Here is a 23,913-nt window from a genome sequence, read left to right on the forward strand (position 1 = left end):
TATAATTTTAAATACTTAACCTCTTCATCTCCATTTGCTTAAACTGTCGTTATGCACATTGCACTTCCAATTTAACACACATTGGTTGTCAACTCTCTTACACACAAGAGGCTGGTAACTTACTACATTATTATCAAACATGGCGCAGAGGACTATGACTAACGGTCACACTATATGACATTGTGACTGTCCACAACATGCAGCAGGTTTCTTAAGATTATATCAATGAAGGCTACAACTAAAAATCACTTTAAAAATGTTATACTGCTATGCTGGCCTTACAAGGCAATAAATACTACACCGAAATCAACTGAATTACAATCCCTGGGTCCTTATATATCCTTTAATAAACAATTTTTTCAGTTTCAAAAATAAGTTAATATGAAAGAAGATACGTTTTAATTAAATCGTTCTAGGTCACATTGATTTTACTCTGCCATTTAATCAGTGCTGACTTTGTAGAGCTCCTGAAAGCAAACTTCGTGATGAATTTCATAATTTCATTTTAGCATCCACAAATATCATTTGAAAGCAATAATCTTATCATACTGTTTATTGTTCATTCAGGTCAAAGTATTCACCTAATAATGTTGTGCTTATAGAGAAAAAATACATTTTACAGTGCATCCGGAAAGTATTCACAGTGCATCACTTTTTCCACGTGTTGTTATGTTGCAGCCTTATTCCAAAATGGATTAAATTCATTTTTTTCCTCAGAATTCTAAACAAAACACCCCATAATGACAATGTGAAAAAAGTTTACTTGAGGTTTTTGCAAATTTATTAAAAATAAAAAAACTGAGAAATCACATGTACATAAGTATTCACAGCCTTTGCTCAATACTTTGTCAGTGTACCTTTGGCAGCAATTACAGCCTCAAGTCTTTTTGAATATGATGCCACAAGCTTGGCACACCTATCCTTGGCCAGTTTCGCCCATTCCCCTTTGCAGCACCTCTCAAGCTCCATCAGGTTGGATGGGAAGCGTCGGTGCACAGCCATTTTAAGATCTCTCCAGAGATGTTCAATCGGATTCAAGTCTGAGCTCTGGTTGGGCCACTCAAGGACATTCACAGAGTTTTCCTGAAGTGACTCCTTTGATATCTTGGCTGTGTGCTTAGGGTCGTTGTCCTGCTGAAAGATGAACCGTCGCCCCAGTCTGAAGTCAAGAGCGCTCTGGAGTAGGTTTTTATCCAGGATGTCTCTGTACGTTGCTGCAGTCATCTTTCCCTTTATCCTGACTAGTCTCCCAGTTCCTGCCGCTGAAAAACATCCCCACAGCATGATGCTGCCACCACCATGCTTCACTGTAGGGATGGTATTGGCCTGGGGCCTCATGTATAACACCGTGCGTAGAACTTGCACTATAACATGGCGTAAGCACAAAAGCCGAAATGTGCTTACGCACAGAAAAAATCCAGATGCAGGAATCTGTGCGCATCTAACTTCCACGTTCTTCCGCTACATAAATCCCGATCAGCGTGAAAACTAACGCGTGCACGCCAAGATTATGTAACGCCCCAAATCCTCCCAGAATTACGCCTATTTGAATATGCAAATCAATATAAATCGCCCTTAAGCGCAGCCTTCTGTGAAAAGACAATGGGAAAAGCACGGGGAAAATATAAGAATTTCAGCGAATACCAAGTGGAGGCAAAGGAAAAACATACTATTTGTTCAAATAAACCGTGGTATAATCAACAAAATGAAGTTGATCGAGTGACATAGCGTGTTGGAGAAACTTCACAAAATCGCACAGTGCCGGAAATAAAAAAGAAGTCACATATCAAAGTTGCCGTGAAAAGAAGAGTTGTAAGCCCACTGTCTGAGTGTCATATGAAAGTTTATTAGGGTACAGAGAAAAAAGGCACACGGTGGGGAAAAAGCACGAAATGTCAACTTCAATCTCGACATTTCCACTTTAATCACGTAGTTTATTTTGTCATTTAGTAGAACATTATAAACTTCATCTTAAAATCGTTTAATTAACCAGTTTCTCAAATCACATCGTAATTAAAGTAGCACGTTAAATGCTTTGTTTTGTATTTGATCTTCTACTCGTATGTGATCTATGTGTGTGAATCACTACTTGCTTCTTAAACTGGCTTCTTCCTCCAACTGGACACAGAGTCCATTACATTTGTGATATTACAGCTCTCTGAATAACTAAAATACTGAGATGTATACGTGATGTCATTTTCATGATGATAGGAGTTAAAGCACATTATTAAACATGTGTTTCACTTCGATGAAATAATTTATTGTCGAAATTTGTCGCTGCGTTTTTATTTTCTCTTTCTGTTTTATATTCAATATATATTGGCGTAGCCGTCACTGCAGTCAGTGCTTTTCTTTCCCTAAGTAACCGATCGCCACACAATCAGCTCTGTAATAGACGTTAAGCCATCTGTAAGCTTAGCGCCGATTCTTCAAAACGCTTAAAGAACATTGAAATATCTTCGTAGTACATGTTTAATTATTCTATCCTTCACGACACTCCCAGTGAAGAATATAGATTATTTAAATGAAGTTAAAGTTTTATGTGTATAATTTAACAAACATATTTTGCTGCATTTCACCTTAACAATGATATCGTCATCATATGTAAATATGCGCTTTATAAAGTGGCTCAGGTTGTGAGATATTATAACTGTAGTGCAAGTTTACAGTGGGGTGATTGTACTTATAAGTACAAACCGTTCTACAAGGAGCAATTGATTGAGTGCATTTAAAGTTCTTGGGATGAAACTGTTTCTGAACCGCGAGGTCTGTACAGGAAAGGCTTTAAAATGTTTTGCAGTGGCTGAGACAGCGTGTCCTTAAAGCTGTATACCGATAATTCTCTTTCCGATCAGCTGCTGCTGGGATTCACACTCAGATACAGTGATATAAATACTCCGAGTCGTGCAGTGAGAGTAATATGGAAAAAGATGATCCGCTGTGGCAACTCCTAACGGGAGGAGCTGAAAGAAGAAGAAGAAGAAGAAGGTGCAGTGAGAGTAACAATACTAAAGCAGTTATGGTATTTGGAATACTATGGCTGTTCCCTGAACCATTATATTGTTACGAGTTAATTACAATCAGATGCATTACACTAATAAACAATATGCGGTTAGTTTCTGTGTATTTATAAAGCCGCGTCATGAAAATAATGAGTAATCACACAAGAACAGTACCATTGCTTTGACGCTTGGTGCCGCCAGTTTGCAAAACCGAGCGGAGAACTTGCGTACGACAAGGCATGAGGTACCGTGGAAAAGTGCGTGGCTTTACGCCAAGTGTAGGTTTTATACATTGCGATTTGAACGTGGAAAAGTTCTTACGCAACATTTCTGTGCGTTCGCACTGTTTATACATGAGGCCCCTGGTGATTAGCGGTGCCTGGTTTCCTCCAAATGTGACGCCTGGCATTCACACCAAAAAGTGCAATCTTTGTCTCATCAGACCAGAGAAGTTTGTTTCTCATGGTCTGAGAGTCCTTCAGGTGCCTTTTGGCAAACTCCAGGTGGGCTGCCATGTGCCTTTTACTAAGGAGTGACTTCCGTCTGGCCACTCTCCCATACAGGCCTGATTGGTGGATTGCTGCAGAGATGGTTGTCCTTCTGGAAGGTTCTCCTCTCTCCACAGAGGTCCTCTGGAGCTCTAACAGAGTGACCATCGGGTTCTTGGTCACCTCCCTGACTAAGGCCCTTCTCCCTCGATCGCTCAGTTTAGATGGCCAGCCAGCTCTAGGAAGAGTCCTGGTGGTTTCGAACATCTTCCTCTTACGGATGATGGATGCCACTGTGCTCATTGGGACCTTTTGTGCCTCGAGACAATCCTGTCTTGGAGGTCTACAGACAATTCCTTTGACTTCATGCTTGGTTTGTGCTCTGACATGAACTGTCAACTGTGGGACCTTATATAGACAGGTGTGTGCCTTTCCAAATTATGTCCAATCAACTGAATTTACCACAGGTGGACTCCAGTTAAGCTGCAGAAACATCTCAAGGATGATCAGGGGAAACAGGTTGCACCTGAGCTCAGTTTTGAGCTTCATAGTAAAGGCTGTGAATACTTATGTACATGTGCTTTCTCAATTTTTTTTTAATAAATTTTCAAAAATCTCAAGTAACCTTTTCTTCACGTTGTCATTATGGGGTGTTGTGTGTAGAATTCTGAGGAAAAAAATGAATTTAATCCATTTTGGAATAAGGCTGTAACATAACAAATTGTGGAAAAAGTGAATACTTTCCGGATGCACTGTAGATCCCTAGTGGTCTCTAAATTTTTTTTTTAATAATGTAAGAGAAATATCATGATAGACATTCTACCTAATGAAGGGGGTCTCATAGTTGTGTGGTGCTTATCATCTGCTGCCTTATCGATCAAATGTTCAGGGTTTGAATCCTGAGCCTGGTTAATGTTTTAAAGCAAAGTGGGCATTGTCCATTCTGCTAGGCTTTAGTGGCACAGCAGGATCACATTGGAGCAGAAATAAAAGACACCCAGCTGCGAAAACCCCCACTTGCATTCCAAACACAATGACTGAACTCCAGCTTTTACCAGGATATGCCTGTACTTCATCTGACAAAATAAAAGGTGTAAATCAGAGCTGAGCTGACATCTCTGCAGAAGCCCATCTTCTTGAAGGCACAAAAAAGGACTCGGGCCAGAACAAATAGCTGTAAATTAATGAATGACAACAGAATAATGCACCTATGGGAACGCACTGACTTTTTAGCTGGAAGTGACTTTATTCCAATCAGAAAAGCTTCCACCTTCTTTCATAAACCATTTGCATTCATCCCATCTTGGATTCTCTGGACTCTTTCACTGAACTCCGTGAAGACTATCTTAGGGCTTTCACTCTGCAGAAACTCTCTCTCTTAAACCCAAAAGCTAATGAGCTGCTCCCTCTTTGGGTAGCTTTACGTTGACAATATCTTCTCTTTGTGGAGCAGAAAGCTGGGATCTCTGTCTGCCAAGCAAAGCATTGAACCAGTTTGAAGACTGAGAAGCAGCCTTTTCTTTGAGAAGGGAACTTCAACATCTGAACACTTATGCCATAAAGAGAAACGCTTTTCCCTATGAAGTTACAGACAAAACAGCAAAGAGCAAGTCAAGTCAAGTCAAGTTGGGGAGCATGCACTGGTACAGTGCGTTGCCGTACCCACTACACGGCGAAACAACTCGGGATCCCGGTTGGCAATCCCCCAGGCAGACACACGGTTCAGTCCCACCCTCCAGAAATGACCCTGTATCTGCCACAGACAAGTGTTACGTGAGCGATCCCTTGGCCTGGTCCAGCCACTCAAGTCCCCAACAATGAGGATCTTACGAGCCCGATCACCCTCAGGGAAACGCGCCACATGGCCGTAGTGCTGTAACTGACTCTCCCTCACAATGCAGGTAATGTGCCTCATTCAGGACTCCATGAGCAACCGCTCATTTGACACAAAGTCAAACCAATGGTACCCAAGGATTTTACAGAAAGACACTGTACCAAAAGAGTCCAGTCTTCGTCTCAGATTACTGGATAGCGTCCATGTCTCGCAACCATATAGCAAGACAGGAAGCACCAGGACGCTAAAGACTTGGATCTTTGTCCTTTTGCATAGATATCGGTATATGCTCATCTCCACTTGAACCCAGAGCAACAACAAAGTAACAACACCATACAACATCGAACACCATCTTTAAAAACTTGCTTTAGTAAAACTATTTATTTGATTAGAAGACTAAATAACCAGTAGGCAGCTAGCCTCACTGCTTCATATCTTTTTCTGTCTAGTCCAGGGGTTCTTAATCTGAGGTCCGTGGACCCCTAAGGGGTCCATTGATGAGCTTCAGGGAGTTTGTGAGTATCAGATAAAAATTAACATTTGTATTCACTATACAGCCCAGTACTGTTGATTTTTCTTGCGTGAACTTTCTCAACGTTATTTTTCACATGTATTATTTTTATCGTATTTATCTCACCTAAGCTTAATGTGTGAGTTACATACTCGTGAGAATAATAACGTGTAAGAAAAATGTCATGAAAGAAAAATTATGCAAGAAACATTACACGAGAAAAATAGCGGTCACCATACAGCCTTCCCCCGTTCCCAATCAACGGTTTCCCATTGAAAGAAATGAAAGAAAACATACCCTGCCACTCTCTCCCTGCCGTCTCTTGACTTGCTGTTGGCCCATGTTTACCATTTAGACGTGTGTTTTCATTTTCCGCCATCTTGTTCCATTTCACAAGAGTGTGTTTATGTGAATATTTCTGGGAAAGGGGGTCCATAGCTTTCATCAGATTCTCTAAGGGGTCCGTGACTCAAAAAAGGTAAAGACTCACTGGCTAGTCTATATGTATCCTGTCTTCTATGTCAGTATATATATGCAGTTATTATATTTCTATAATTCTAGTGTTTATCAATAAATTGTATTATTCTGTTTCTTAAAATGAGTTTGTTTCGATCACCATGATGTAAGTGTAATGGCCAAAGACCACCTCGGACAACAGAAAAAAGTAAGGAAAATAAAATAGGGGCCTTACCAAATTATTTCATTAATTACCTTCATTTTCAAAGGCAGAACAGATAATTAGTAAACTGAGTTAAGTCTCCCCTCATTTCCTACATTGTCAATGTGGTCTTTGTATGTTGCATATGTGGGCTTTTGTCCTGGTATTCTTGTTCACCTTCCATATCCCTATAGAAGAGCAGATAAAGTAATATGAAAACAACTCAAGAGCATGATGCTCCCATTACTGTGTGTTTTGTCTTGGTAGAGTAATATATTACTCTACTTTCCCCTTTTGTATTATTAATATGTAGCCTTTGTCAGAATGCCTCAAATCTCCCAGAGGTACCACTGTTTATAAGGTATTGTATTATATAACTTCTCCCCACCTTCCCTACTACATTTATAACCTCCGGCAATTAGGTGTAGTAAAAGACAAGCAGGAGTTAAGTTACACTTTAGATAATGTATTATTGATAATATTCATAAATAATAACAATATGCAAAGTACATTTCAATATTGGCAACCATACAACGTGATAAATGGTGATGTGTAATTTCAGGCGGCACACAGACTTGTTAGTTACTTAAAATGTCTCCAGTTAAGGCATCATTTTTGTTTAGCTTTCTTCAGAACAGGCCGCATGCCTGTCTCAATATGGCTACTGAGCTGTGCTGTTCATTGTGTTATCCTTTTCATTTCATGGTGTGTGAGATGGTCTTTCATCAGTTTGGTGAGAGAGAGAGGTTTGGTAAAACAAGCAAATTTATAGATTCTCTCCCCAACCCCTAGAGTCAATAGGGCATCATGGTACCTAAAGGCTTCTGATACAAGCCAGTTCCAAACAGCCATACTTCAGACCATTGGGGGGACAGAATACCTTCACATCTGCCCTTCAAACCATGTGTTAAGGTAAAGCTTGACAGTTAGGCAGTCTGACTTTCCTGTGGGGTTTGACTGAGAATCCTGCAGAGAATCACTGGTCAAACTTGTTTGAGACAACACCCCTAACTCTGTCGTAAAATTCACTATCTTGACTTAGTCCTAGGGGGGTAAACATGAATGTGTCACACTAATGTAATGTACTAATATTACATTGCTTTGCTTAAGTTACAAATAAAGACATATAAAATATTTATCAACTTATATGCAAAATTTCACATCACAACACTGTGCTTTACCATTGGAATGGTATTGCACAGGTTATGAGCAGTTCCTGGTTTCTTCCACACATGACATTAATTTTGGTTTAATCACTCAAGAGAATCTTGTTTCTCAAAGTCTGAGAATCTTTTAGGTGCTCCAAGTGTGCTCTCATGTGCTTTTACTGACGAGATGGCATCTGTCTGGCCACTCTGTCATTATGCCCAGATTGGAGTATTGCAGTGACAGTTCTCCTGGACGTTTTTACCATCTCCTCACAGGTTCTCTGGAGCTTAGTGAGAGTAACCATCAGGTTCTTGGTCCGCTCTCTTACCATGGCCTTTTCTACCATGATTGCACTGTGTGGCCAGGTAGCCAGCTCTAGGAAGAGTCTTGGTTGTCCTAAACTTATTCCACTGAAAATTTACAGACGCAAGTTCTTCTCTTGGGAACATTCAATGCTGCAAACTTTTTTTGTAGTGTTTCCCAGTTGCCCTGAGCCTGGACAAAAATCCTGTGTCTAAGCCCTGCAGGCAATCCCTCCGACTTCATGGATTGTTTTTTGCTCAACTGTGGGACCTTCTATTCACCTTCGAATTGACCACAGGGGGACTGTAAACAAGGTGTAGAAACATCTAAACGATGATCAATAGAATTGGATGCACCAAATTTCAAGTGTCATAGCAAAGGGTCTGAATACTTACATCAATGTGATATTTCAGTTTTTAGTTTTAATAAATCTGCAAAAAAAAATCTTAATATCCTGTTTCCACTTTGTCTTTATGGGGTATTCAGTGTTGTTTGGTGAGGGAAAATGAATTTAAACTATTTTAGGATATTTTTGGCACACTTTAGTAATCCACAAGGAGAAAGTGTCTTTTCACAGAGCACAGGGTCAGCGATTGTATAGCAACCTAAGAGAAATTCTAAGGATAAAGCTTGTAGCATAACAATTTGTGAAAAACGTAGATAGATAGATAGATAGATAGATAGATATATGATATGATGGCACTATATGATAGATAGATAGATAGATAGATAGATAGATAGATAGATAGATAGATAGATAGATAGATCCTCAAGGTGAAATGTTAATGGAATCTGAATATTTAAAATAATTGAACCTGATATTGAGTTATTTTTAAAATGTGTTATTGATGAATTGTCTTATGTGCTTTTGAAAATATGAAACACGTTTTTACAAAATGTCAAATGCTTTGAATACAGATAATCTTGTGATTCAGTACAATGTAGAATGTGCCACATTGACCTTAAAATCCAACTATTATATTGTGTGTATCAAAAGGAGGGCTGCATTCTGCAGGAAATTCATTAATCAGTGGTCTATGTAACATATTTTAAAGATTTACACACACTAAAGATGTGAATCTGAAGATTTTTGATTTTCTTTCTTATAGGGTTATCAACACTGCAGGTAGTGCTAGATACAGCGGCAGAAAAGAAATGGCAAGTGACTGCCATCAATGTAGGAAACCTCAAAGATGAAAAAAAGGATGAAGCTTATCGCTCACTATTTCAGGACCTGGAGCTCAAAAAGGAAAGAAGAGTAATTTTGGACTGTGAACAAGATAAAGTCAAAGATATTATGGAACAGGTATGAAAATGTGAATCTCTGAAAATGTTTTGAGAGTTATTTTTACACTTAATTGCATTGGGAACCATATTCCAAGAAATATACAGTAATCCCTCGCTATATCGCGCTTCGACTTTCGCGGCTTCACTCTATCGCAGATTTTAAATGTAAGCACGTCTAAATATATATCACGGATTTTCCGCTGGTTCACGGATTTCTGCAGACAATGGGTCTTTTAATTTATGCTACACGCTTCCTCAATTTGTTTGCCCTGTTGATTTCATACAAGGGACGCTATTGGCGGATGGCTTAGAAGCTACCCAATCAGAGCATGTATTACATATTAACTAAAACTCCTCAATGCTATAAGATATGCTTCCCGCGCGGTGCTTGATTGTTTGCTTGTCTCTGCCTCTATCTCACCCTCTCTGACATTCTCTGCGCCTGACGGAGGGGCTGTGAACAGAGGTGCTGTTTGCACAGAAGCTGTTTGCCTAGTGGATACGGACGCTCCTCTAAAAAATGCTGCTTTATCGCAGTGCTTCCAAAAGCACACTTATTGATTTTTTGATGGTTTACTTTAATCTCGCTCTCTTTCTCTCTCTCTGACGTTCTCTGCGCCTGACGGAGGAGATGTGAGCACAGAGGCTGTTTGCTTAGAAGATACTGACGCTCCTCTAAAAAATGCCACGGCAAACTTAAAAGCACAAGTATTGATTTTTTGATTGTTTGCTTTTCTTTGCGAGCGCTCTCTGTCGCTCTCTCTCTCTGAAATTCTCTGCTTCTGATGCTGAAGAGAAGAAGATCTATTTGCATTCTTTTAATTGTGAGAAAGAACTGTCATCTCTGTCTTGTCATGGAGCACAGTTTAAACTTTTGACTAAAGGGTGTTATTTCATATCTAGAGGGCTCTAATAATGTTAACAGTGTGGGAGAGTTTATAAGGGCTTAAAATATATAAAAATAATCATACAAACATATGGTTTCTACTTGGCGGATTTTCATCTATTGCGGGGGGTTCTGGAACGCAACCCCACGATCGAGGAGGGATTACTGTATATATATTGATGAAAAAAAGTTCTATGTAGCCAACCCAGCCGAACTTACTATTTCAACTTTCTTCTAACATACGGTGGCTGTGGGAATCGGTTAGTGTGTTGTGATGGCTGTGGTATCGAAATTTATGCCACACAATTAGTAACTCATTCCCTGTCCCCCTGATTGTGTGACCTCTCACAAGACACTTAATCTGGCAGAAGTCAGACTGGTTAAAATATATATGAACAGCTATAAATATATCTTCATCTTGTAAACCTTGGGTAAAGGTGTCTCCTAAATATGTAATGCTACTAACCATCTAAGTTGGATTTAAATCAGTAACCAATGTAGGCCTCAGCGTTAAAGTTTGTAGTGCACCATCTATTGGAATGTATTTCGTAATGCATCTAGTAATAAAATGAATTGCATTTTTCATTCCTGCAGATGGCGCATCACAAACATGTCTAGTATTAATATGCATTACTATAAATGTTTGTTATGCACTATCTGTTGGAATGACAAATGCAAAGCATATGTCTCTATTATAAGGCATTTGCTGTGGAATTTGTAAAAGCAGTGTTAATGTTTGTGATGTGCCAAATAAAATGTATTATTATTATTATTGTTATCTGTTAGAATGACAAACAGGATGCATTTCATATGTACGATACAACATCTCTTAGAATGACAGATAGATAGCAACCAGATGGACAGACACATATTTGCCCTTTCATTAATGTGGATTATTAAGAGCTGAGTTCTATGTTTGAAGACTGCTATGAAGTGACAATAATATAAGATGCTGTAGCAGCAAATCTTATCACATGTGAAATTTTGATGGTAAAGGGCCAGCAAATGGCAAAGTCATAGTTTGAGAGTAAACTCAGTCAGTCAGTCATTGTCCAACCCGCTATATCCTAACACAGGGTCACGGGGGGTCTGCTGGAGCAAATCCCAGCCAACACAGGGTGCAAGGCAGGAGCAAACCCCAGGCAGGGCGCCAGCCCCACGCAGGGCACACACACACACACACACACACACCAAGAACACACTACGGGCAATTTAGGATCGCCAATGCCCCTAACCTGCATATCTTTGGACAGTGGGAGGAAACCAGAGCACCCGGAGGAAACCCACGCAGACACGGGGAGAACATGCAAACTCCACGCAGGGAGGAACTGGGAAGCAATCCCAGGTCTCCTTACTGCGAGTCAGCAGTGTTACCACTGTGGCACCGTGCCACCCCTGAAGATAAACTCTCCACTTAATTTATAAGAGTGTTGTTTTAAATGTTAAAAGGGTTTTTTTTTCCATTGGTTGTTATGTTTGACTGTCTTTTTATTGACTGTATTAAACATTTCCTTTTTTCTATGGTTTTAGGTCATAACAATTGGGCGGCATGTTAAAGGATATCATTATATCATTGCAAATTTGGTAAGTTATTCTCTTTATCTGGTTGCCTTTCTCCTTCTTAAATACTGAACTATGTATATTGTAGAAGGGAGTTCTTAGACTTATTACAGCATTTTGGAAAAACAAAAATGTTAAAAATATTGATGGTACTTCATGTACCATGAAAAAGAACAACAGTTGTGCTTGGGCAGTACCTTTCATACTTAAAAAACTTCTTCAAAATAATAGAACATCTAGGGAATTCTTCAGTCATTCCAACTAACGTCTATAAACTGTATTTATGAAAGTCAGTGTAAGACCTCTGCGGTGGGTTGGCACCCTGCCTGGGATTGTTTCCTGCCTTGTGCCCTGTGTTGGCTGGGATTGGCTCCAGCATACCCCCGTGACCTTGTGTTCGTTTTCAGCGGGTTGGAGAATGGATGGGGCCCCATATATATTGGTGAGACCAAAAATTCTTTGAGATCACATTTTGTACAGAATTTGAGACTTATGGAAAACCAGAGAAGGGATACTGTTTTGTTGAAGCATTTTGACCAGAATAATCATTTATGTTTGGTTTGGAGCATGACAGTTCATGGAATAGAATAGACTCAAAAACGAGAAATATTGGAAGGACATATTAGATACATATATTCCGGATGGTTTAAATCAGGGGTCCTCAATTATGGACCTGGAGGGCCGCAGTGGCTACAGGTTTTCCTTCTGGCCAGTTTCCTAATTAGACCTCAGTCCTTGCTGATAATAAAACTTGGTGTTTAACTATATGGCTTGTTAGCATTTTCATTCATCAAAGACACATTTAATTACATTGTAGATCAGAGGTCTTCAGTTCCAGTCCTGAAGGGCCACAGTGGCTGCAGATTTCCAATTTTGTAATTAGAGCCCATTTATTTACTGCTAAAGCAATACATTTTTGGGCTTGATTTTAGTTATCTTCCCTGTTACAATTCAGAACCCTTAATTGCCTATTTTAGTTTCAGCAGCTCTATTTAAAATTGTAATTGTTGCCTGTTTTGTTAATCAGACATTAGTTAATAATAAAGTGTAGATAACCAATAAACCAGTAACTCTCCAGCCAACGTGCTTCCGTTTAAACCTGTGCATATGCACCATTAAAAGTGTCTGTGTTTAAAAAAAATGTTTAGAAATAAATGGAAGGGGAATTGGAAGGAGCATTAAGTTTAATTCTGTACTAATCCACAAAACACATGAATAATGCTCTCAGGTGAAGAAACTCTACAGCGCAATTACAATTTTTCTTGGATGAATGAAAGCACTAACGAGGCATTCAGTTAAATACGAAGTTTCATTATCAGCAATGACTGAGTTCTAATTAGGAAACCAGTCGGAAGGAAAACCTGCAGCCACTGCAGCCCTCCAGGACCGTAAATGAAAAAGAGAAATAGTTTGTTGTGTTAGTCTTTTTTTCCAGAGTTACCACAAAATTAATTAAATTTAGGTTATGTATAGACGGTCTGTGTGCCAGTGCTAGCCATAAGGCTGTTATCCCCTACCCTAAATCTGACAAGGCAAAATAAGTTGGACAAAGCTTTACAAGACTCTAACAAGAAGAGTGAATCTCATGTTGTCAACGGCTTTTAATGTGGCCATGCCCGTGCAAGAACGTGGGCCCTAGCCTTCCGGGCTAGTTGCTCCTAGATCACCAAACATAATTTATTTATTAAATGATTTTAAATTAGGTTAGGTTTAAGTTGATTGTCATGTGTACATAGTATATGGCGTACTGTATGTACAATGAAATTATTTTCTATATACAGTGGTGTGAAAAACTATTTGCCCCCTTCCTGATTTCTTATTCTTTTGTATGTTTGTCACACAAAATGTTTCTGATCATCAAACACATTTAACCATTAGTCAAATATAACACAAGTAAACACAAAATGCAGTTTTTAAATGATGGTTTTTATTATTTAGGGAGAAAAAAAATCCAAACCTACATGGCCCTGTGTGAAAAAGTAATTGCCCCCTTGTTAAAATGATTACTGCCACACCTGTTTCAATCAAGAAATCACTTCAATAGGAGCTGCCTGACACAGAGAAGTAGACCAAAAGCACCTCAAAAGCTAGACATCATGCCAAGATCCAAAGAAATTCAGGAACAAATGAGAACAGAAGTAATTGAGATCTATCAGTCTGGTAAAGGTTATAAAGCCATTTCTAAAGCTTTGGGACTCCAGCGAACCACAGTGAGAGCCATTATCCACAAATACCAAAAACATGGAACAGTGGTGAACCTTCCCAGGAGTGGCCGGCCGACCAAAATTACCCCAAGAGCGCAGAGACGACTCATCCGAGAGGTCACAAAAGACCCCAGGACAACGTCTAAAGAACTGCAGGCCTCACTTGCCTCAATTAAGGTCAGTGTTCACGACTCCACCATAAGAAAGAGACTGGGCAAAAACGGCCTGCATGGCAGATTTCCAAGACGCAAACCACTGTTAAGCAAAAAGAACATTAGGGCTTGTCTCAATTTTGCTAAGAAACATCTCAATGATTGCCAAGACTTTTGGGAAAATACCTTGTGGACTGATGAGACAAAAGTTTAACTTTTGGAAGACAAATGTCCGTTACATCTGGCGTAAAAGGAACACAGCATTTCAGAAAAAGAACATCATACCAACAGTAAAATATGGTTGTGGTAGTGTGATGGTCTGGGGTTGTTTTGCTGCTTCAGGACCTGGAAGGCTTGCTGTGATAGATGGAACCATGAATTCTACTGTCTACCAAAAAATCCTGAAGGAGAATGTCCGGCCATCTGTTCGTCAACTCAAGCTGAAGCGATCTTGGGTGATGCAACAGTACAATGACCCAAAACACACCAGCAAATCCACCTCTGAATGGCTGAAGAAAAACAAAATGAAGACTTTGGAGTGGCCTAGTCAAAGTCCTGACCTGAATCCAATTGAGATGCTATGGCATGACCTTAAAAAGGCGGTTCATGCTAGAAAACCCTCAAATAAAGCTGAATTACAACAATTCTGCAAAGATGAGTGGGCCAAAATTCCTCCAGAGCGCTGTAAAAGACTCATTTCAAGTTATCGCAAATGCTTGATTGCAGTTATTGCTGCTAAGGGTGGCCCAACCAGTTATTAGGTTCAAGGGGCAATTACTTTTTCACACAGGGCCATGTAGGTTTGGATTTTTTCTCCCTAAATAATAAAACCATCATTTAAAAACTGCATTTTGTGTTTACTTGTGTTATATTTGACTAATGGTTAAATGTGTTTGATGATCAGAAACATTTTGTGTGACAAACATGCAAAAGAATAAGAAATCAGGAAGGGGGCAAATAGTTTTTCACACCACTGTACCTCTTCAGAGCAGTTGACAAAAATTAGTGACGAGTGAAATGATTTGCATGAGATTGTATTCGTTACTGAATCTCAGTGTGTTGTTTTGCAAAAAATACACAAAATAAATTATTTTGCTTTCTGCAGAATTCATGCCATTCACACAAGAACAAAGGCGTTTAGTGTTTTCAAAGTGTTTTTGTTCATTAATTCCAAATACTTCTGTTTGTGATTTAGTATTTAAAGTAAGATCTGTAGGAAAACAAATTACCAGGGGCCTCATGTATAACATCGTGCATGAAATTCACACTAAAACATGGCATATGAACAAAACTGGAAATGTGCGTACGCACAAAGAAATCGAAAAAAAATCACTTCCCCTTTATAAATCCCATTGAACATGAAATTTAACACACATGCAAGCTCCTACAGCCCCACCCGACTCGTTCCAGAATTTTACATATTTGAATATGTAAATTAATATAAATAGCCCCTTCCATTGAATGTTTTGTTAAAAATCAATGGCAAAACAAATGAAAAAAAAGAAGAAAAATGAAGAAAAAATGTGAAGTGGAGGCAAGGAAAAACATACTATTTGTTGGTTTAAGCCAGCGGTTCTCAAACTTTCGTATTTTGCGTCCCCCCTTTTCTACCTGGAATAATTCTACACCCCATGCATAACATAAGATAGATGAGAATAACCATGCTATAGCTAACAAAGGTATGATACTCGTGCGGTGTCACGGTATCCTATCATTTTTACTTCCATAAGATTTGCATGTGTTCAGTTAACTTCGATGAAATATTTGCAATTTATGTTTTTTAAAGTGCTTTAATAACAGTGAAAATGCCTTGTGTGGTATTTTGTAGTAATTCTAAACCCAAAAACAAAGAATAAATTATTTATTCTTATTTAATAATTTTTTTATGTAAAGAAACGATTAAATATGTTTTAATTATAAAAAATCTCGTAAACGAGGACATCGATGAAGTCAATCTGCACGAGACGAACGTATTTTCGTCCAACAAATATTATACCGTTGTCAGTTGTATCATGAAAATAACCCAATACGCAGTAAATTATTTAACTCAATTTGGCAATATTGGCTTCGCTGCCAATGTGGTGCAGTCGCGCTGCATTATCACTTGATCTACTGTTACTCGAATGTCCGCGACAGATACCGATATGTCTCAAACTTTCTGCATTGAAAATATGTGACGATAAAAGCAGCAGCAGCGGAGCCGCTCGTCAGTTAGTCATGCGCCTATGTTTTATTTTAATGTTAGTTATAATGCATTCGTTGTGATTATATGCTTGCAAATTTAAATTTGAAATAAAAATGTAAAAAGTTTATTTTGATGTCTTGTTCAATTATTTGATGCCCCCCTTGTACAGCTTCAGCCCCCCTGGGGAGGGGGCACCCCACAGTTTGAGAACTGCTGGCTTAAGCAGTGGTATAAGCAAGAAAAGGAAGTTATGGAGTGACACAGCATGGTGGAAGTTCAGAAAGTTCAAGTTCAGACAGTCACACAGTGCCCGAAATAAAAAATAAGTGGCCAGATATGAAAGTCGCCTGAAAAGGCAAGTCACAGCCCACCGTCTGTTTATTCTGTTTCAGACAATATTAGAAAAGCTGACCCCCATGCAAAGGACACGATGATTGTGCTACTGTGCCAAACACATCTTCGGGTGCTGGCAGCGCACACACCTCGGCCTTGGAAACCACAGGGTGACCATCTGTTTTTGTGTGCTGATGGACGCTGTTCTGGAGTCACAAAATGCAATACTAGATGCTGTAAGAGAACTAAGGAATATAAGGGCTGTACTATGTGATATTGACCACAAATTAAGTGAATTGGTTAAAAAAATAAATGCTGCATTTGATTACCCATTTTTACATTCTACTAAATGTATTCAAATGAAGTTGTAACGCTGTCCAATTTGGCTAATCACTTGCTGGGTCAGGGTCAGGTTCATCATACCGCATTTCTTCAGGTATGGTCAAGCTACGATTGTGTGCCACATTATGCATCACGCTACATGCTTACACACTTTCTGTGCACTATAGAGTAGCACATTAATAGAGTGGAATTGCTTTCTATTTGCATAAGCAAATCCATTCTTTGAAGGTGCCTTTATAGTGTAGTGTCAGTGTCGAGCACCACAATGAATCAATTCTCTGCTCTTTTTATAGCTCTTTGAGGTGACGCACTATCTTTACAAGGACTGCTTGCCTTTTGCTGCACTAGTTGGAAAAAAACACCTTCAACTGTGCAGAGTTGCCGTTTTTTTAGGCTCTCCTGCTACAGATGACGTAATGCCAGCTCATTCTTTTGATGATTCATCCCTGGCTGATGTAACTTGTCCAGCGCCTTTGCAATAGCAATGTGTGTGCATTTGACCACTCCAATTACATTTTGAAACCAGACATTGCTGTGAATTGCGCTTTAATGTTTCGCAGTTTAACCACAGTGTAAGGAAATGGTATCTATCTTGTGAGCAAGGCTACTGAATGCACCCCTAAAAGACACGGACACTCCTCAAAAAACCCCTCTTAAAAATGCTGATAGACTACCTTCACATTGCTCCCTTATTTGCTGGGCTTACTTGCGGCTGCCCTTTCGCGTGATATGGTTCTCACGTGGCAGTATGCATACTTAAAAGTCTGCACAGCACCTGTCCTTTTGACTGATTGCTTTGTTTCTCTCTCCTCCCCCAGACATCCTCTGCACCTGTTGGGGGTCCCGCTCCCGTTGTGCTCCCCTATGATGTTTGTCTATTCTTTTAATTGAGAACTAACTGCATACTGAGCTTGTTTTACTTCTGAAAGAGACATGTTTGTTTGAAGTGTTTGAATAAAGTTCCTGACTGTATGATATCCTGTGTTCCTGTGCAATTGTGACCCAAGCGTGACAATCTGGATGACAAGTGGATAATACCAGAGGATGGACAGAACTTGCAAAGGAACAGGTAGAGCACAATTGCTCAAAGTCTGCCTTTATAAAGCTGGCGTCAGTTCAGCCCACAGCTTCAAGAGGAAAGCTCTTGGAATCGAAATCGACTTAGAAGCCAGTCATCATCACCTCTAAATACACACTCTCTTCTAATTCTTCAATTTGTGATGTCTTCTAACAGCACTAAAGAAGCTATGGTATTTGGAATAGTTAGGCCATTCAGTGCACCATTATATTGCTACAGAGTGATTACAATCAAGTGAATTAAATTTGTAAACGATATGCAATTTAATATCAGTGTATTTGATAAATCCTGCATCATTGATGTGAATCTGAAAAAAAGGGAGGCCACACAGAAACAGTAGCACTGTTTAAGCTGTGTCAGCTTTCTCCCCCTGTCTTTCCACCTCAAGGGCATCCTGGCCTAGGAAGTATGCCAGCTGTCCCTCACAATGTCAAAGAATAATTATATTAATTAGAAATATTATAATTCAATGAAAATACATGTTATTAGCAGTTTTTACTTGAGTTTTACTCATTAAACCATGCAGCTATCAATTGTTTTTATATAGAGAGTTTCTTAATCTTTTATTCATTATTATCTACTTGATCAAATGATATTAAAATCAACAGAATGTATTTGTCATGTTGTGGGAACATATTAGGTATGCTTTGAAGGGTGCCTTTAAGTTTGTTTACTATAAAATTAAAGAAATAAATACATATATACATTTTCCAAATCATCAATGCATAACTGTGTCAGCTTTCCTCCCCAATGTTGGCATTCCCTCCCCATGTGCCATTCAAATAGACTGTATGTTTGTATTTATAAAATATTATTATTATCCCATAAAATATACATTTCTATATAGTTCTTAAATATACATTTTATGTATTTTTAAATATTTCAAAATTTATGTGGATTTATGCGCAGTCCATCCGTTATCCAACACATTTAACTCTGTTTAGAGTTGGTAGTTAGAGTGCATCCTAAAAGCCTCTGACAGAAATCAGCAAATAGCCCTGGATGGACTGCCAGCTTATCGTAAGGCACATTCACACCCACACCCATACTGACTCACAGGGTGCCAATTTTAAGTCACTTATTATTTTAATGTACAAAGATCTGGGAGGGAAACCAATTTACATAAAGGAAACCTTGTGGAGACATGGGGAGAATGTACTGTGTGTTCAAATGAAATCACTGAAGGGAAGATTCTGTTGCCATCTGTTCAAATATTCTATGATTTATTAACTGCAGTCAGACAGTCAATTCTATGTTTTTGCATATAGGACATAATCAGAAATTATTTAGTCATCACCAAATCTTAAAATTACATAAATCTTATTTTAAGGGCCAAATAATAGACAACAGCTTTTACCAAAATCTAAAATCCACTATGTGTTGTTTTTCACCTATGATGGCTGTCAATCGCTCCGCTCCGGTGTGTGTGTGCGCGTGGGTGTGTGCGTGAGTGACCTGTATAATGGATTGCAGTCCAGTCAGGGTTCATTCATAGGTGTTAGAGAAAGAATCTTGTTGCAAGATTCTTCTTCATTATCTCCAGTTCACTTTGGCATTACAACAGCAACAACAATAACATTTATTTATATAGCACATTTTCATACAAATGGTGTAGCTCACAGTTCTTTACAAGATGAAGAAATAGAAAATATTAGGCCATACTAATTAACATAATAAAATTAAGGTCCAATGGCCAGGGAGGACAGCAAAAACAAAAAAAAAAATGGAGAAACAAACAAAATCTGCAGGGGTTCCGAGACCGCCCAGCCCCCTCTAGGCATTCTACCTAACATAAATGATCTCAATCAGTCTTCATGGTTTTTAGACTTCACATGGAAGAACTTGATGATGATGGTCATGTGGACCTCTGGCCTTCAATCCATCAACGTAGGGACATCACGGTGCTTTGATCGTGTGTACAGTAGTTTACAAAGGCTCTCGGGATAAATGCATTTAACAAAGCATATCATGAAAGATGGTTTACCCCGCACTGCATTCATGGATATAATAACAACAATAACAATTACAGATATGAATATACAAGAGCATCTTTAGTATAAAGTTGACGCCAATCAACTCGTAAGCATGCACAAGTTCTTAAGGGATGGTCTAAACCTTAATTCTTGGATATATTCATAGTGCTTAGATGCAAGGTCAGGGCCAGACTTGAGAGAAGCACCAGCATGCCTCAAAGCAGACAATATGAAGTTTCTTTGTCATATGATAATTGTATGTCACTCTTTCAAAGTTACGTTCAGGCGAGCTACATCCTTTAAAATAATAATAACTGCTAATTTAAGACATTTAAAAAACCTAACAGTCCAAGATGCCAGTCTTATAATAATGATTTTCCCCAACAATTCTCCCTTTTTGTTCTTTTAGAACAAATAAAGTATCCTAACACTTAACAGTTAAAGAATTCGCTATCTTCATCAGCATTAAAGGCCATATTACTAAGGTTTATCTTAAAATCTTTCATTATTCTCATTAGATGAGGATTAACCCTGAATAACCACCATATTATTCACACCACCTTTTTCACAAATTCTCAGCATACATCATTAATTATAATTATTATGACAAAACTATCATTATTATGACAATATGTGTAATATTAATAGGTAAATAAGTAAAAAAAAAAATTAAAAAGCACCTATCACAGATTAAATGTCACAAAGAGCTGCACAATGAAACATAGAATAAACTGAAATAATAAAACAAAATACAGGGCAACGACATTGCAAAAGCACCCACAAATGACAGCGCTACTCAAATGCCAACCCGAACAAATGTGTCCCAAGTTGATATCCGAATAATTTAACAGATTCCAGTGATCTCAAAGTCACTGGAAGACTCTTCCATAACCATGGAATATGCAGGCACCAGGGACCCCCAGGAAACAACATGGTGACAATATGAACCGCACTTGGCCAAAACACATCTGTCCCAGAAATACAAAGCCAGATGAAGTCCAATTCTCACCAACAAAACAACCGTGCTTCCCCATGTCCACCATCCTTTCCAATACGGACAAATTGGAGCGAACCAGAGGTGACCAGGTAATTCCAGCAGAAGCGGTGGGACAGATGTTTTCTGTTCACCCAGCTCATGCCCCATCAGTTCTTCTCCAGTAAGTCAAATGTCAAAGAGTGCTTGGTGATCACAACAAAGGAAAGAACTGGATCCATTCACAGATGATCAACAAAAAGAAAAACAAGATGAGAGCGATAGATGGCAAATCAAACACAGGCGCCATCTTGTCCAAGCACACAGCCTTTTTTTTCTATGTAAGTGCGGCAATGCGCTGTATTAGCGTATGCTCCTAACCTCTCTCTCTCTCTCTCTCTCTCTATTGTGCCTACAAGACCACACGGTGATAACCGAACTATTCCAAAGCAACGTTTGCATTGTTTTGTGTATTCCATATCCTCATACACCTTTATTGTAAGAGCATCACTTATCTATGATGGAGCGTTTGAACAGAAGGATATTTGAAGCTGGTTTTAAATTAAACGTCGTTGAAGTAGCAAAAGAAATTGGTAACTGCCCTGCTGCAACAAAATTTGATGCATCTGAGAAACTGATGTGGGATTGGAGAAGGCAAGAAGATGTAAAAACAAAAATGAAAGTGTTACATTCTTGAGTCAGGATCTGATTTTATGATCAATTTTTCGGGTTTCAAGACCTGACTTATACTTGAGCATATACGGTAATAGTAGGTTCCTGCTGTCCTCAACCCCATAATAGAAAAACAAAATTTACAACATAAATGGATAGCAAAAACATACACACTATTTCAAAGTTTTTTAAAAAATATCTACGTGCAGCCAGCATTGTATATAATTACTTTGGAATTAGTGTCCAATTCCGTAGACATTTTTGTCAAAAAAGGATCATAAAATGTTACAAACTGCTAAAAAAGAACAACTGCTAAATTGTCACCCGAAGTAAAACTTGCAAAGCTACCTGTCTGTGTTATAATAACTTTTCACTGGCCATTACACCAGCATGGACTTCTAAAAAGAACAACCATGCCATCCCAGTGTCAGCTGAAAAATAGCTGTTGCAAATCTGTGTCTTTCTATTTGTTTTATGACTACATTAAATAAAGGTTTCTTATCATCATTTTCATTCCACTTTTGGTAGTAAGGGTCACAGTAGCAACAAGATAAGCTGGCCACACTATCCTTACCAACTTCATCCAGTGTTTCTTCAGAAATACCCAGGTCCTTCCAGAACAATGAAGAGACATTAAAACTTCTATGTGTCTCGTGTCTTGTCCTTCAGTCTTGTCCCATTGGGCCATGTCTGGTACACTTTCTTTTCTGTGGAGCATCACCTTCACAATATACCCAAATCTCCTCAACTTTCGTTAAGATATCTGTGGTTCTATGGTATTAGCAAACTATACCCATTGATGAAACGTGTGTTAATTAATTACAATTACTTACAATTAATTACAGGTAATTATAGTTAATTACAATACGGCAATTGTGTAATTCTGGTTTTCTTTCTTCCAGGGCTTTGTAGATGGAGATCTTTCCAAAATCCAGTACGGTGGAGCAAATGTGTCAGGGTTTCAGATTGTCGATTTTGATGACCCTAGTGTTTCAAAATTCAACCAGCGTTGGGAGGCCTTGGAAGAGAAGGAATATCCAGGAGCTGACAGCAGAATCAGAGTAAGTCTTTAAATGAAAATGTTTTTCCAGTTAAATATGTTGGCATATGGTGCTTGTAAAAAGTATTCACCTCCTTGGAAGTGTTCGCATTTTATTGTTATACAACATCACAGTGGATTAAATTTGGCTTTTTTTGACAGTGATCACCAGAAAAAGACTCCTTAGTGTCAAAGTGAAAACAGATCTCTGCAAAGTGGACTATAATGATTATAAACTAAAACACACAATAATTGATTGCTTAAGTATTCATTCTCCTCAAGTCAGTATTTCTGTTGGGGTAAGGAGTAGGTATCCCAGAGAGAAATTTGTTTGCAGCAGGAAAGTTAAAAAAACACAAGGCATTGATTTATAGATACAAGAAAAATAAGCCAAGATGCAACAGCCGACGACTAGCATTATAATAAGCGTACAGTCAAGATTAGTACAAGTAGTCGTCAGCGTACGATCACGTTTGGTTCAGAAGGACCAGTCATAAGTCGATCTGGACATAAGACAGACTGGTGTAAATACAGTCATGGCCAAAAGTTTTGAGAATGACACAAGTATTGGTTTTCACAAAGTTTGCTGCTTCAGTGTTTTTAGAACTTTTTGTCAGATGTCTATGGTATACTGAAGTAGAATTACAAGCATTTCATAAGTTTCAAAGGCATTTATTGACAATTACATTAAATTTATGCAAAGCGTCAATATTTGCAATGTTGGCCCTTCTTTTCCAAGACCTTTGCCACTCGCCCTGACATGCTGTCAATCAACTTCTGGGCCACATCCTGACTGATAGCAGCCCATTCTTGCATAATCAATGCTTGAAGTTTGTCAGAATTTGTGGGTTTTTGTTTGTACACCCACCTCTTGAGGATTGACCACAAGTTCTTAGTGGGATTAAGGTCTGGGGAATTTCCTGGCCCAAATTTCAATGTTTTGTTCCCTGAGCCACCGGTGCTCCAACATGCTGGAAAAGACATTGTTGGTTATCAAACTGTTCTTGGATGGCTGGGAGAAGTTGCTTTCAGAGGGTTTCTGGAATACCCTTGACTTCCTTTGCCACATTACACTGGATGACAGAAATATCTGAAAATCTTCATGTCGTTTTTTATTTTTAGAAAGAGTCAGAAATAACAAGGGGCTACTCAAAAGTCAGGATAATAGGATGGATGATTCAATTTGGTAATCAAATTCCTAGCCAGGAAGTTGCGACCACTGAGCACATCATAGCTTGGGGCGTTGTCAAGATGAATGATCCATGTCTGGTGCCATTATTCACA

At 38.8% G+C, this 23,913-nt stretch overlaps 1 protein-coding gene across 5 annotated transcripts in view; it reads left to right on the forward strand.

Moving 5' to 3' along the window:
* gria2b (glutamate receptor, ionotropic, AMPA 2b) overlaps positions 1–23,913 on the forward strand; it is a 203,927-nt gene that overhangs the window by 123,627 nt on the left and 56,387 nt on the right. For all 5 annotated transcript variants that reach the window (XM_039750300.1, XM_039750301.1, XM_039750299.1 and 2 more), the window contains exons 4-6: positions 9,055–9,251; positions 11,649–11,702; positions 22,493–22,651. In XM_039750300.1, the coding sequence (XP_039606234.1) occupies positions 9,055–9,251; positions 11,649–11,702; positions 22,493–22,651 (410 nt within the window). The remainder of the gene's footprint in view (positions 1–9,054; positions 9,252–11,648; positions 11,703–22,492; positions 22,652–23,913) is intronic.

Source organism: Polypterus senegalus, chromosome 4 (assembly GCF_016835505.1).
Source record: "Polypterus senegalus isolate Bchr_013 chromosome 4, ASM1683550v1, whole genome shotgun sequence".
Classification (NCBI taxonomy): domain Eukaryota; kingdom Metazoa; phylum Chordata; class Cladistia; order Polypteriformes; family Polypteridae; genus Polypterus; species Polypterus senegalus.